General features: G+C 40.8%; 1 protein-coding gene across 1 annotated transcript in view; it reads left to right on the forward strand.

The window, feature by feature from the left end:
• The window catches only part of STAG1 (STAG1 cohesin complex component), a 157,939-nt gene extending 144,656 nt beyond the window's left edge, over positions 1-13,283 (forward strand). The window contains exons 29-34 of the mRNA XM_082486841.1: positions 1,427-1,632; positions 5,491-5,662; positions 8,522-8,632; positions 9,733-9,847; positions 10,813-10,893; positions 10,989-13,283. Of these exons, the coding sequence (XP_082342967.1) occupies positions 1,427-1,632; positions 5,491-5,662; positions 8,522-8,632; positions 9,733-9,847; positions 10,813-10,893; positions 10,989-11,012 (709 nt within the window). The 3' untranslated portion in view covers positions 11,013-13,283. The remainder of the gene's footprint in view (positions 1-1,426; positions 1,633-5,490; positions 5,663-8,521; positions 8,633-9,732; positions 9,848-10,812; positions 10,894-10,988) is intronic.
• The last annotated feature ends 3,420 nt before the right edge of the window (positions 13,284-16,703 follow it).

Below are 16,703 nucleotides of genomic sequence, written 5' to 3' on the forward strand. Positions count from 1 at the left end.
TGTTCTTACTTACAGAAATTCAGAGGTTCTGTCCTCATTGAAGCTGGTAAGAACTGCCACTATGAAGCTCCTCTAAAGTCCTGAGCAAAATTGTCTGAAGTTTGGCATCTAATCAGTAAAGAACCCCCAAGTGGTGTAGTTTTTCCTTCTTCATGATTTCGGCATAACCTACTGGCTCTAGTTTTATAAATATCAATTGGATGTAGGAGAAGTTCTTCCTTTCCAAGACTATTCCGCAAATAAATTCTCTAAAGTCATGAAGCGCTCATGTGTTGTACTTTTGGGTGCTGTAAAAGAGGGAGAGAATAAACCAAGAATTTGCCATTCATTGCAAGGTTTGGATGTTACTCAGTATACACATGAAAAGGGGAAGGAAGCCGTCACAATATTGAATAAAACAGTAGACAGAAAAACTGCTGGGTTTTGAGCAAAGTCATCCTATTCACTGAATCAAAGCAAAATCCCATTAAAAATTGTTTGTGGCTGTTACCCAGGCATCTACGGTGTGGCTCCTTCTCCTGTTCTGATACCTAGATTGCATAAGAAGTTTGAGCCTGCCATGAGCTAACAGAGGAGAAGGGAGATTGAGGGTTCATTTCCACGCAGAATTTGTGGGTTTGACTCCCACTGATGGCAACCTGGCGATGTGAAATGATTAAATGAAACCGTGACCAAAGGGTGCAGCCTAATGTGTTTGCAGGAAGGGTAGAGGTAATGTTGAAGAATCCTGAGGTCTCTTCTGAATGCTTGCTTCTGCAGCTTGAAATTCATTAGAATCACTTTCATGTGGATTTGCATATTCATTCTAGGGACTACTTCAAGAACCATAATTAAATAATCAATGGTAAAAGAAAACAACTCAAAATGGTCTCGAGACCATATATAGGGTTCCTCCCTTAAGTTAACAAGTGTGCATTGGACTTCTCCATGGCAGTGGAACAGATCTTCAGGTTTTTTAACTGAAAAATAACTGCTTGCATTTGAGGAAACCATTTTTCTTGTTCCGAGAGGCAAAAGGATATCCTACATCCTCACAACAGTGATTCTAATTCAGTCTGTCTGTTGACCCAGTAGCAATACACAGAAGTGGCTTCCTCGCTATGCAAAAGAAGAGAGGGACTGAAGTAGAGTGTGCTGTGAACGATCACAGACAAATGTGGGAGGAAGATGTTGGGGAGAGAACGTTTTGTATTGTTTATCTGAGTAACCTGTGCATGATTAAGTATGTTACTTTGTTTTGAGACAATGACGTGTATTCTTATTCAGGCAGAGATACAATGCTCTATCAGCATACGTTATTAAGTTAAAGTAAGGAAACACCATGCAGGATTTGTGTTAAGCTCTCAACAATATGAGGAGGGGATGCAGGTTAATTGAAGAGGAAGAAATGTGCTGGGCCTCTGTACTCATTGTCTTTTATTTTCAGTCACTCCTACTTAGAGAAGTTTCTGACAGAGCAGATGATGGAAAGAAGAGAAGATGTATGGCTTCCGCTCATTTCCTATAGAAACTCACTAGTTACGGGTGGCGAAGATGATAGAATGTCTGTTAACAGTGGAAGCAGCAGCAGCAAAGCCTCTTCAGTGAGGAATAAGAAAGGACGACCACCGCTCCACAAGAAGAGAGTAGAAGGTTCGTATGGTTTTATGTTGCCTGCTAGAGGTATTTCTCGTTTTGTACGTATATTACAACCTTCCTTCTTAGAAGTCCTTATGGTTTATCAATTAATGGTGAAATGTATGATTTATTCTGTATGTAGTAAAAACAAGACATCTGTTCTGCAAATTCCAATCAAGCTTGAAAATGTCTTTTTGAGAAATGCCACTGTGAGTCCCTGTTCTTGTCTGTCTTCACTGAGATTTGCAGGTTCAGAACTGTTAAAAACTGTTATTGAAGTTGGAAACGGGGTGTTTGAGGATTTATCTGCTCTACACCTTTCTCGGTCAGGGACCTCTGGTGTTCTGCCTGTGCTCCAGTCTGAAGCAGTTGTTAATTAACAGGGTGTTAGAGCAAACCCAAGGCAGAAATTCTGATATAGAACTGTATTTTGTAGGACCACTGGAGAACACTAAAAAAACATCTTTTTTTAGTTTAAAATGGTATTGATATCCAGTGTTTGTATTTGCTCTTTCTGAGACTTCAGGCATGTTCATCGGGAATTTGGCTATGATAGCAAATTTCTTACAAGATTGCATATGTTCCTGGTTAATCCGTATGATGTAGTGTGTAGTTTTGTGAACATAAATTTACTGTTTCACTGCAGAGTTAGGTGGAAGTGGGATCTTTAAACTTCAGAGATTTTTCCAAAGTCAGTGTCTACGATAGTAACTCCTCAGTGAGGAATCTAATGCCTATTTGCCTGAATATACAGCAGTTTCCCAAAATATTCTTCAAAAGTTTGTCCATATGCACTTACAGTATCAGGTCCATTCTCCACAGTAGCTTAGATTGAGCAGCACACGTGCCGAGTCCTTCAGTTCCTCATAGCCGGCCCAGGGTTTAGGTAGATAAAATACTGCTTCCTTCAGGATGCCATCATTTTCACAGAATTCAACTGCTGAGGTTTTTTTCTTTCCTCTTGTTACTGTTTTCATTCTATTTTATTGTATTCTATCAATATCCCTTTTTTTTTTCCTGGAAAGTGAAGTAACACCTTTGCTTCCCTGTAAGGCAAGTCTCAGTCTTATGACGTAGTGTTTATGGCGTTGTTTGCCTCATGCTTTTTCGTGTCCTTCTTTTTAGTGGTCAGTAGAAGGGAGAATTGACTTGCAATACTTTTCCATTTGAAATATCACCTTTCTTTGCAACAGCTGTCGTCAAGAATTTTCCACAAACATCACTGACTTAAAAATTATGTAGGGCAAATACATGGTTACCCGGGTATTTGCTCAGTTCCTGAAAGGTCTGAACGCACAGCAGTTTGCACCGGGAGATCATCTAGCTGCAGTACAGACTATGCCAACACCCACTGTGGGTCTGACAGGATTCTGACACGTACAGAGGGTATGAGCGTCTGTTTACATTCTACCAACGCCGTGTCATCAGAAGGTACCTAGGATTTATCTCACCTTAGGCAGAGCAGTCTAATGTCGCTGTTCACTGCAGCAACCCCAAATTCCCCCGCTAGTGATCTGTGGCCAGAAAAAAGGCTGATGAACACTGCGTCTCATGGGGTGCTCTTGTGGGGGCATGTCCTTTGAAATACTACAAATACAGCTCTGGATCGCAGCATGACATTCACGGACAACACATTTTGAAGAACACTGGTTAGGAAGTGATTCCACTCTCCTTTCTTCAGTATAAAACCTAATAGACCTTAAATTGATTGATCACTACGCCGACCTTCATTACTCATGAAAGCTTTGCTATACAACCCCAGTAGCTATGTCCAGAAGGGGTGTATAGCTCATGACTGTTTGTTTTAGCCCATAACAGCATAACTGTCTTTTCCTTGATAGGTTCATTGTAGAATTTGACTGCCTGGTAGATGATAGAACTGAAAAGTTACCAGGAATTGCTCTCTAATGACATCATCAGCACACACTCTGTGGCCTTCCCTTACATTGGATACACGATGCAAGCACCAAAAGTCTTGGTTTAGACATGTGTTGATACAGGACATTTGATATCATATGTTAAAAAAACCCACAATAATATAAGCAGCTGGAAGGACACCACATACTTAATTTTTGGATGCTTCTTGATGTGCAGTAGGCATTACTGATTGTGTTATGCCCTAAGTACACTTCCTTTTGAATCCTGGAAAAAGGAAAGCCAAGAAAACCTGGAGCCAGGCTGTCTGTATTTTTCATCGAATCATCGAATGGTTTAGGTCGGAAGGGACCTTAAAGATCACCTAGTTCCAGCCCCCCTGCCATGGGAAGACATAGATTTCTGCACAAGCAAGGTCTTATTTTGTGTGTACCAATAACGAGCTCATGAAATAATCAAGAGATTTGATCCTTGTGTGTGAATTTACCGCTCGCTCATCTGTATAACTTGAGTTATGAAGAACCAGTCTTAGGAACAAATTAACTGATGGTCTATACATAATATGTACGTGAGTCTCTGTTGTTTTTTTTATCTTTACATATTTTTATAACTCTTCCCAAAATCCCATCTTTAAGCTTAATCTGGCAGTACAGTTACAAATTTGGACCTCTCTTTAAATCCTGCTACGATTTTTTTTTTCTTTAGATTCCACTCTAAAGGAACTAAAACAAGGGCAGGATCGCTGCCGAAACTATCCTTGCATCAAAAAACCATAACTTGTCCCCCATGGTTCCTTTCTCACCTAAATCCCTAAATCCAATGTATATTGGGTTCAGCAGGCTGTCTGGGTTAGAGAACATTCCCTGTTGCTACTGAAAGTAAATCTGCTCTGTGACATTTCTTCACGATGCCTTAAGGAAATCAAACATAAATAGGATTTTTAAAAAATCCCTAAAAAATTCAAAGATAAATTCGAGAATAAATAGGCAATTTTTTAGACAACATTTATGCTCAAGGAATAATCAAAGGCATAGGAAAAACTAAAATATCTGTCAACATGCCCGTCTACTTTCTCACCACACATTTCTTCCTGTTAGTAAATCTGCGATCTTGTCTTCTCCTCTCTTGTCATCTCCCCTGTCTTTGACTTGCTGCAGCAACTTCCTTTTTTTTCTACGTCCTTGCCTACACACTTGTCTGCTCTACCACATTCTCAAGTCCCCTCTCTTCCTTCCTCTCTGCTTTGCTCCCTTCACAATATGAGCACAGCGTCCCACTGTCACCTCCCATGTCCAGTCCTCCAACCTGCTCTAAATATGCTGTCTGCAGTCACTGTTTAAAGTTCACGCCAGCCAGACCACTCCTCTTGTCTAAAGTGCCCCCTCCCTACTCCACTGGAATGGTTCTTACTGCATTTTCTAAAGATCTATGCTGACAGATTTTGGGTTTTATCATCCACCCTCTGTGTTTAGCTGTTATCTTGCTTGCTGTATACATGAGATTAACAATCTTGTATTTACATTGTAAACTCGGGAATTGGGATTATCTTGCAAGATATCTGTGCAAGGCATACGACAGCTCAGGTAGTCCTACAATACAATATTTGTTTGCAATGTTGGGAATTTTTTGTTTGCTCATTAAATATTTTTACTTTAAATAGCTGTTATTGCTGGGAATAGCTGGTAGCAGTCCTTCCTTAAAAGAACACAAAATAAAATCATTTTGTGTATTTATCCAGTTGATCTCTTAAAGGCAGACTTGTTTTAAAAGACACTAAACTGTTGAAAATCAAATTTGGAGAAGGTGCTGCAACTAAAATGAACTGTGTCGAAGTGTGTCAGTAGATGGAAGGCTGTCATTACTAATGTAAGGTGTTCGTTCAGCGAGTTGGCTGAGGGAACCCCGAAGGCAGTAATACTGCACTGCATATTACCGGAACTGCGTCAGTAGTTTTAAATGTTCTTTTTCCGTCAGTAGTTTTAAATGTTCTTTTTCTAGATGAGAGTCTGGAAGGCTCATGGCTGAACAGGAATGAAAACATACATACTCCAGGGACACTGCAAGCACCACAGCTCACCTCAACTGTCTTGCGAGAGAACACTAGACAAATGGGAGAGCAGATCCAGGAGCACGAGTCGGAGCAGGGATCTGAACAAGATTTTTTGCACAAGTAAGTGTTGGAATTTCAGTATCAACTACAGTGAGCCAGGAAAAGGATAGTCTTAGTCAGTGGCTCCATATATGCAGTGTTTATTTGCAAAAATAACTCGACATGTTTTGGCTATAGCTCAGCAATATTTCAATTATTTTCAGTCCCCAGGAAAAAATATGTTGTGATGAAATCATGCGAGAATTTCCTTATGTTAAAATTATCTCGTAGCATAACCATGCGATTATGGTAAATTTTCCTAGTGTTTGTACCCCCAGGTTGGATTCAACTGTTTCTCTAAAAGGCCTGTTAGATATTGTCTTTTCTTTCCCTCTGCCCTATGTCATAGTACCGTTAAGGTTCTCCAGACATCCTAACAGATTTCTTGTAAATTAACTCTTCGATCCAGTTTTAGCTGCTGAGCTAGTAATTCCTGTTTCTGGGGTAACTTTATTTTGTCCTAAATTTATATATACTTTTTGTCACTCAATTCCCATTTTATTACCTCCATTTAGAGGCGAAGAAATGTTCATTATTATCTGTCAGTAGTTTAATTAAGAATAGAGAAGTCTTCAGAGAATGCTATTAGGTGTTACTTCTATTCATTTGAAAATACAGAATAACTATATCTGTTTTGGAGACTATTTTTATAACTTTTATAGCCCAATGTACTGATCTGATTTATCTGTATGAAAAAGTCATGTTATGCTGGCCAGACAAATCAGGTTTCTACCAATGTAGTATAGTATAAAACAGCCAAATTATGCCTCTTTGTTTTCCTCCAGCTTTTGTCCATCCTGTCTTTCTTGATAAACATCCCCCAGCTTCCCAATTCTTCCTGAATGTGCACTCACCCTGCTCGATCCTAAACTGAACTGCTTCATCCTGCATTCTTTAGTCATAGCATTTTCTAAATAGGAATAGTTAATAATGGTCATTTTGCCTGGGAAGGTAAAATGTTCTCCAGTCTCAAATGACAGGGGTATATGCGTACCACCATGTCGTACATATAAGCTATTAAAGTTTGCAAATTTGTGACCATAGGTTCTCAAAAAAATCTGAACAACTTGTAAAGAAATGTACTCTTTTGAAAGCATAACCTCTCTGCCTTGCCTTGGGTGTGTAACGCACGCAGGCATCAGCGGGGCAACAGATTAAACCTCGATACGATCCGCGTGCCCACCACATGAGATACCTGCAGCTCAGCTGGCTACAAATACTGATTAATTTTTGGAGCACATAGTATTTACCATTTCCATACGTGAGTTCAGCCCACTTCCTTTCCCCATATTAACCATGTACCGTCACCATAACACAGTGTGAGGCAGGGTGACAGGCTGGCCGGGCAGGTTCGCGCTGCAGGCAGGGGTACGTGTGGTCCTGCGCACAGGCCTGGCACGGGCTTACGTGTTCCCAGCCGCTGCTGTCTGGAAGGAAGGAGGGCTGGCGTGTAAACAGGTGGCCACAAAGAAAGCACAGCTGAGGAACGGCCCCTGTTCACGTCAGTCCCAGAGCATCTTTTCACCTTAATCCCATGGCACGTGAGGTCTGGGCTCATGTCTCTTACTTGCCTTCCTGAGGTCAAGGATTTGCCTCCCAATCTCCCGCCTCCCCAGATGTTGCCATAACTTCTAGATTGTTTAGAAGATGATGTGGCTCTCAGTTTCTCCTTGTTTTTTTTCTACTCTGTAGTAAAAATGAAACAAAATTGCTGAAGCAGAACTTTGTTTCCGACCCTCTCTGGTCTCATCTATCACTCAGCTAAATGTCCCTCTGTGAACATTTAATTAGTTATGGAAAGTGGGACAGCTTCCCATCAGTGTGTGTTGCTCCTGATCCTGATGAGCAGGCACTGCCTTAAGCTGTGGGAGAACCTTCCCCTTTTCTGGGGAGAGAGTTGAACCAGGCTCTTCACCCTGGGCTTGAACCTCTGTTTCTCCTATCTCAGGTGATCGCCGCGAGCAGAGAACTGTTGAGCAAAGGCAGATCGTGTCGCTGTTCTCTTTGGTACTTTCCAAGAGTCGAGTTCCACGTGGAAGTTCACAGTGTGAACTGCCAGTGGAGAATCCTTCCCTTTCAGCCTGGAGTTAGCTGCCACACGCGTTTCCTACAGGTCGGCTTAGGAGAGCTAAAACCTAAGATAAATACAGAGCAGTCAGTTCCTGAACAAATGGGGTTAACCACGTCCAGAAGAATATTTTGTTCTAGGTTGTTTTCACGTGGGTTATCCCAGTTTATTATGTCAGTCTTACTAGGGTGTGAGAGTGCATAATCAAATAAAAACTGGTGTTGCTCTTGAAGAGCTGCACGTAGCTTACCGTGTGCTGCAATACGCACATCATATCAAATGCATTGCTGTCTACTACTGGATTTAGATGGTATTAAAAGTACAGCCTTGAAGTTATTCACATGTGGGTAAGTTACTGGATGCTTAAGTTGATCAGGGTATGTATTTAAAAGCAAGTTGTTTTTCGTGTTGTCTGATGTTTGGGGTTTTTTTTAAAACGTGTGTCAGTTATTAATGTGGATCTATTCTTGCTCATATTTTTCCTGATCTGAGGCAGTGAAGTAGGATTTAATAAAATGAATTTTAGAAGTGCTCCCACGTCAGGTGCGTGTCACACTAATGAATGAGTGATGTTAGCATTTTATGTAGCTGTTTTCATTACAACAATTAATGGATTTTTTTTGTGCACATACAGTGAGAGGAGACAAGTTGCGGAAGGGAATCCAGAAGACATGTGCAATGATGGATGTGATTTAAATATCTTAATCTGAAGCATGGCCAGACACAAAACTTGAGGAGCTAGATACTGTCTAAAAATAGCCAACTCCAAATTGTTAGTGTTCTCGGTCATAATGCTGCTTTATGTTTGTTAGTCCCCAGATGCAGATATCTTGGTTGGGCCAACAGAAGCTAGAAGATTTAAATCGAAAGGACAGGACAGGAATGAACTACATGAAAGGGAGAACTGGTGTAAGGCATGCAGTGTAAGTGTTCAGAGCATCCTCATCTCCAGATCAAAACCATTTTAGATGACAATGCTGCATTTTAAATGTTACCTTTCCTGGGTTGTTGCCAGTAATTTCTGTGACATTTTAACTCTTGTTTAGAAGGCAGAGTAACAGCTTCGTAATGACGGAATGAACACCGGGCCTTGCAGCCTCTAGCCCAGCGCTCTGCCTCTAGCCCAGCGCTCTGCCTCTAGCCCAGCGCTCTGCCTCTAGCCCAGCGCTCTGCCTCTAGCCCAGCGCTCTGCCTCTAGCCCAGCGCTCTGCCTCTAGCCCAGCGCTCTGCCTCTAGCCCAGCGCTCTGCCTCTAGCCCAGCGCTCTGCCTCTAGCCACGGCCATAAGCAAGTTCCTAGTGAACAGGGCAGACAGACGTGGCACAATTCCCTGTTGTTCCCTGCCAGCCTTCAACTGTGTCCATTTCAGGGTGGTTCCATGATTTGTCTGTTAAGTAATTCCTCATGAACTCTTCCAAGTTGTTGCCTGGTCTTCCCGTGAAACTGTTTATGCTTCTTTCATCCACATCATCTTTTGCCGAGGCGTCCCACTGAGCAGCGGACGGAGGGGACACACGTGGGTGAATGCTGAAGCTTTCTCTTGTACAAGGTGCTACGTGCTCTGGTGCTGATCCAACCAAACATTTCAGCACATCTTCCAGGGCGGGGGCCAGAGTCTCCAGCAAGATCAGGTCCTTGCAGCATTAGAAGCTGGTCTTGGATTCACTGCTGGCTTCCCAGGGATTTACCAGTGATCCCGGCAAACAGCGTGACACCTTTTTGGAAAAGGGCAAGCAAACACAGTGAGGTTATTGCCCTTTTCTGATTAGGGACAAATTTAATTACTGTTCATAATGATATTACACGGGACTTCCTGCTTTAGCTTCTGCAAGTGCTAGGTTTGTTTTTATGTAGTATTTTCTTCCGGTTAATATTACAGAACGCGTGCGGGCTTTATTCTCAGCATAAGGTTTTATGTGAAGGCATTAAAGGATAGGATTTGTGCATTCTGTTTAATGACGAAGATCATGGTTGGGAAATTTAGATGCCTGGAAATGACTTTTTCTTTCTCTTTATTTAATCAGACGAGGTCTAATGGAAGATGACGCTGAGCCCATCTTTGAAGATGTAATGATGTCCTCACGAGGTCAGCTAGAAGATATGAATGAAGAATTTGAGGATACAATGGTCATTGATCTGGTCAGTAAATCTTATTAATAGCAAGTTTAAAACGGATGAAAGATGATTTAAAAGGAATTTTAGAAGCTCAAACAAAAATTTCCAAAATTTTGAGTCTGATTTCCTTTTCTCCGAACATTAAAGAGCAGAAATATGCTGATTACAGGCAGGATGTCCTTTGTGGAGGTTACGACCTTAATAGCCTCTCCATTTGGAATGAATACTTCCCTTGTAAAATGGGAAAAAAGATCAGTCTGCGTTATACACTTCACCATTCTTATGCTTTCCTAGTTCTCCTTTCATATCCAAACAATAAGGCATAGGTTACTTTAGGACTGGGCTATAATGTCTTGGAAAGAAAATTTAGGCAATAATTTGGTTGCTGCTGCTGAATAGTGAGGTTATTACTGGCATTCAAATGATTACCAAGTAAGTGAAATCTCTCTTTTACTGGGAATCCAAGGGAAAGAAACGAGGGAATTGATGAGCTTACTCTGATGTTCCTAGGGATGGACAACACGGGGGGTTTAGTCCTCAGAAATGTGATGAAATCTTAAGGACCTTTTTTTTTCTAAATCCATTTCTTGACTGTGTCAGAGCTGAAGTTTCGCCGTAAACATAAAAGCATAAGGACAGTTAAAAGACGGGGGGGTTATGCAGCCTGGCCTACGTCTTAATACAATACAATACGTCTTAATACTACGTCAGCGAGAGCCTCAAGGAAGTCCTTAGCTACGAGCGCAGACTTAACATTACTTTAGAATCCGTCAGCTTTTACCCTGTTCCTCAAATAAAACGTGAATGTACGAAGTGCTCTCCTACGTCAGGGCCCACGTTTGTGTGGGGGCTTTTATGAAAATCCAAAGCGAAGCTGCTCCGTAAAGGAACAGGTCACCGTGTCGGTACGCGGTAGGGGTAGAGCCACCCGAGTCCTTCTACCCCGGTAACTGATGTGATGTTCTGAAACCGCTGACTCCTCTTTTTAGCCACCTTCAAGGAACCGGCGAGAACGGGCTGAACTGAGGCCGGACTTCTTTGACTCCGCAGCTATCATTGAGGACGATTCAGTAAGGCTTTACTAGTATTGTTTGCCGTTTATCTCAGGTTCTTTTTGACTATCACTACACCTAATTAATGGCTGTCTTTTAAATCATTTTTCTAGGGATTTGGAATGCCTATGTTCTGAAGTCTGGTGAAGACATTTTACAAATTTGGAACTCTATTGTTTAGAGCTAGAGGCCTATATACTGTGATAGCTTGTATGAAAACCACATTTTTGATGTGATACGGTTTGATTTTTAACCAAATGATTGAGGTCAATCCCTTTTTGTAGTGACAGAAAGAAGAGGAACTTCTTAATGACACAAAGGATTGTTGGCCAATCCAGTCACCTCAGAAGGGCTGACCTGAAAAATCATTTGTATCCCTGTTCTTGACTGTCCTAATACAGATTTTTTTTTTTTTTTTTTTTTTTTTCTGGATGAGGAGGAAGTTTTAAATTGTTAAGACAGCTGTCGAAATAAACACTGTTCTACATACGTTTTCTGAAAACAACATTGAGTGAAAACAGAACTTTTTAACTTTATTTTTCTGCTGTACAATTTAAAACAGTTTTAACATTTGCCTTTTTATGTTTTAAAAGCTAGCCATTTTTATTAAACCTATGCCTATCAGCCATTGACTAGCAATGATGCTATAAGCAGGTCATTCTGGCTACAGAAAAGTGTTTTTGAACACACTGGATTTGATTAACATTATGGTACGCTTATATCCTCTCATAGGCATTGAGAAGAACACTCTTCTAGAAGAGGTTAGAATTCTAATGACGTGCATCTCTGCCAAAAAATTTCAGATTCTGATATGATAAACCCAGATTTTATACTCTTGAGAAGATTTATTTTTATTTATAATGGGACATAAAGTAAGAGATGTCCATGAAGCCACTTTTCCAACAGATGCTGTGTAACATTCATTTTATATAGCACACGGGGACACAAAAACAGTAAATTTTCTATTGGTACTTGCTCTGTGCATTTTTAGCAACTTATACCAGCAAATAAAGTATTCTCAGTAAAACACACAAATGGTTCTCAAGTAATCACTTTGCTGTTTTTACTACCTACTTCAAGCCCTGCCAACCCAAGGTACATAAACAGCAACTTTCCTAGTAAGAAAAAATAATTCCAAGGGTGGGGGAAAGGAATCACTTTAGCATACTAAAAGCAATTTTAACTGTACCATAAAAAAAAAAAAGTCTACTTTCCATGCCGTAAATACCCTTTTGCGCTATTTTTGTAAATTAATTTTGCCAGTTAGAAGTACTGTATGTGCTGCATAGAAATTTGTGCTTAGATGGTGAAGTTCTTAAGCTTACAATGGAATACAGCTACATTTTCAGTGTTAACTGTGCATATTGAGAGTAATTCTTTGGAAAAAAAAAAAATAAGATTTTTCAAAAAAGTTAAAAACATCAAAAAAATCCCCAGATGACCCAAAACATTCTCAGCTAATTCATTGTAATTAAGAGAATTTTTTCAATGTCTTCAAATAATTTGGAACTTCATAACGCTTCGATTTTATGACTCTGCCTCGTAGCTGCTGCTTGGCTAGAACCGGCCTGGCGTCAGAGGCGCCGGCCAGCCGCAACTCGCTCTCACTCTGACGTCTCTAAGAATCGGCCCCAAAAATGTTAATCTTCCTTTCTGCGTTCTAATGTTAGCAGTTGAGATCCAAAGCAGATTGACCCACTTGGAGCACAGCAGTTTTAGAGGTGCTTTTTTTAGCAACTGCGAAATAATCATGGAGCTTTTTTCTGTTAACGAGCTTATTGAAAAAACAAACCGACTCGAATGCCCGGTGCTTGCTTGCTGGGAGGGAAAAGCATCTAATTTTAAAAACAAACCAGCGTTTCACTCGGCTGAGGTTTGTTTCTTACAACGCGTGCAGTTCTCAGACACGGTTGCCAAAAATGTTTGACTGGGTAATTCAGCCGTTCCTGGCATCTCGGTTGGGTAACGTATGAAACCTGAGAAGCAGCTGGAACTTTAGGAAATAAGGTTACCTCCCGCCCTCCTCTGCCCACCCCAGAAGTAACGGGGGCGGGCGGGAACGGCTGCATTAAATTGTCATCACGATAATCCTGTGAGCATAATAAATGCTGCCCGGTTTGAGTCATAGTCTCAGACGAACCTTGTGCTTCACAGTCCTCTGTGTGGAAAACTGATTCCTAATTTAACATTGTAGAATACTGTATAACGAACATTTATTATCACGGTACCTGCAATGGGTTTCCAGTTCAGTTTGCAGTCAATAGGTTTTTGTATTATGAGTGTCTCCTTGATTGGTTTTGCTAGTAATTCTGTAAATTGTACATTTACAATATGAGGTTTTTTTTTTTTCCTTTTGTACAATTTAAAACTGATGCTTCACCTTTCATTTAATAAACTATTCAAAATCATGAGTACGATGAGCACCCTCTTCACTATAACTTTCTTTTAAATGCTCGTTTGGGCCATCGCATCTTGTCATCCCATTTATTAGTCGCCAAAGGCTTCGCAACCGCTTTCTCTGCAGCTCCTGTAGCCATCCACCCACCGAGCGAGGGCAAAACCTGCCGGGTTTCGTGGGGTTTTGTGGGGTTTTGTTTTTTATTTCCTCCACTGTGGCGTATTTTTTGGTTTTGGTTGATGGTGGGGGGGTTTCTTGCGAGATAGATTGCTGTAAGGCCGGTAAGTCGCCACACAAGTTGGGAGAGTTGCTTTGTTAAAACTTTTAATTGTTTGAACTGTCATAAATTTTGAGAAGAATGTCACTCTCCTGCCTTCGGCGTTGGAAGCGAACCGGACGACGTGGGATGCGATGGAAGTGGTGAAGGCTCGGAAGGTCTAACAGCCAGCGGGGCTAAACGGAATTTCACACGTTCCTGAAACGAAATGTCCTCTTCTGATTCCCGTGTCTGAGAAAGGAGCTATTTTTGTCCAAGCGTAAATGATTTCATGTCTGTAGCGCTAAAGAAAACTGACTTGTTTATCACCTGGCCCACTTCCTAAAGAAAAACCATCCCAGTCGGAGAAAGTAGCGCGATGCAGCAGGTGAGGAACAGGTACGGGATTCGCGGTCTGAACTGCTCGGTAGGACCACGCCGGAGACAGCCCGGACACCGAATCTCCGAGCGCCGGTGAGCTGTGACCAACTCCTGGTGCGCTGTGGGACACGGTAGGTAACGCGTCACACTCCTGCCTTCAAGGGCTGCTCGCTGGTGTGGCCTCGGGAATGGTATGGGAATGGTATGGTAACATATGGCATTGGTCATGGTAATGGTGTATGGTATAGTAGTGGTACGGCGTATGGTATAGTAATGGTGTGGTATTAGTATTTGGTATGCTGTATGGTATGGTATGGTATGTATGGTATGGTATTGGTAAGGTAAAGTTAAGGTCACTGTATTGGTCATGGTGTATGGTAATGTGATGGTATGGTATTGGGTGTGGTGTGGTAATGGTATGTTATGGTATTGGTAATAGTATGGTACTGGAATGCTATTGTAATGTATGGTATTGATAATGGTATTGGTAATGATGTATGCAATGGTAATGTAATGGTATGATCTGGTAAGGTACTGATATGGTATATGGTCGTGTATGGAAGGTACGGTATACGGTGTATGGTATATGGCATGGTGTATGATAATGTATGGTATGGTGTATGCTAACATATGGTATGCTGTATGGTAAGGTATGGTGTATATGCTGTATGGTCTAGTAATGTATAATATGGTATGGAGTACGGTATGGTAATGTACAGTAAGATATGGTAATATATGGTGTATGGTACAGTTAGGTATGGTGTGTGGTGTATGGTGTGGTAACATATGGTAAGGTGTGGTAGGGTATGGAATGTAAGGTAACATGGTAATGTACGGGAAAAGTACGGTAATGTAGGATAAAGGATGGTATGGTACAGTGTATGATGTATAGTATGGTGGTGTATGGTAACGTATGGTAAGGTACGGTGTATGCTATGGTGTATGATATGGTAGCATATGGTATGTGGGATGGTGTATGGTAATGTGTGGTATGGTATAGAATGGTAATGTATGGTTTGGTTAGGTAGTGCATAGTAATGTACGGTAAGGTATGGTATGGTACAGTGTATGGTCTATGGTGTGGTGTATAGTATGGTAACGTTTGGGATATGGTGTATGGTATGGTAACATATGGTAAGGGATGGTACAGTAAGTTATGGCATGGTAATGCATGGTATGGAGTGTGGTATGCAATATGGTATATGGTAATGTATGGAATGGTGTATGGTATGCTATATGATATGGTAATGTATAGTATGGTATGGAATGGTAATGTATAGTAATATTGGTATAGTGTATGGTTATGGTACAGTAAAGTATGGTGTATAGTATGGTATGGTGTGGTAATGTGGTAAGGTACAGTATGGCACAGTGTATGATGTATGGTAATGTATGGTATGTTGTATTGTATGGTATATGGTGAATGATAAGGTATGGTGCGGTGATTTATAGTATGGTAATGTATGTTACAGTTTATGGTATGGTGTATTCTAATGTATGGTAAAGTATGGTATAGTAAGGTACGGTGTGGTGTATGGTGTGTTATGGTGTATGGTAGGGAGTACACTTTGGCAATGTACGGTAAGGTACAGTAATGTATTGATCACTGTATGGTAATGTATGGTGTATAGTATGGTCTATGGTATGGTAATATATGGTAGTGTGTGGTATGGTGTATAGTATAGTCTAGGCTATGGTAACGTATAGTGTATAGTATGGTTTACGGTATGGTAATATATGGTAGGGTGTGCTATGGTGTAGGCTGGGTAGTTAGGCTATATGGTGATGTAGGGTATGGTGTAGGGCATCGCGTATGGTAATATATGGTGATTTATAGCATGGCGTGGTAGTGTATGGTAATGTACAGTACAGGGTATGGTGTATTGTATGGTGGTGTATGGTAAAATATGGTAAGATACACTATGGTGTATGGGTAATGTAAGGTATGGTGTATGCTGTAGGGTATGGTGATTTATGGTATGGTATATTTATGGTATGGTAATGTACAGTAATGTATGGTAAGGTCTGGTACAGGTTATAGTATAGTGTATGGTAATGCATGGTAAGGTATGGTATGGTGCATTAGAATGTATGGTAAGACAGTGTACGGTATAGTAATATATGGTATATGGTGTACGGTGTGGTAAAATATGGTATGGTGTATGGTATGTTAGTGTATGATAATGTACGGTGAGGTTTGATAATGTATGGTGCAGTATATGATGTATGGCGTGTGGTATGGTAATGTAGGGTATAGTACAGTGTATGATACGATGTATAGCATGGTGTATGGTAGTGTATGGTATATGGTGTAAGGTATGGTAATGCATGGTAAGGTACGGTAATGTATGGTACAGTGCAGTGTATGATGTATGTTATGGTGTATGGCATGCTAATGTATGGTATGGTGTATAGTGTGGTATAGTGTATAGTATGGTATAGTGTATTATATCGTTTATGGTATGAGAGTGTATGGTAACTTATGATAAGGTATGCTGTGGTGTATGCTATATGGTAATAATGTATAGTGTAGCGTTTAGGGTATCACATATGCTATAGTAATATATGGTATGGTAGCGTATGGTAACATACAGTACAGGGTATGGTCTATGGGATAGTGGTGTATGGTAATGTATGGTATAGTGTATATTATGGGTTTTGGTATCATGTATGGTAAGATGTTCTATGGTATATGGTAATGTATGATGGGGTTTATGGTATGGTAACGTATGGTATCACATGGTATATGGTATGGTGTACAGTGATGTATGGTAAGGTAATATATGGTAAGGT

The sequence above is a fragment of the Vanellus vanellus genome, assembly GCF_965231255.1.
Source record: "Vanellus vanellus genome assembly, chromosome: 8".
Taxonomy (NCBI): domain Eukaryota; kingdom Metazoa; phylum Chordata; class Aves; order Charadriiformes; family Charadriidae; genus Vanellus; species Vanellus vanellus.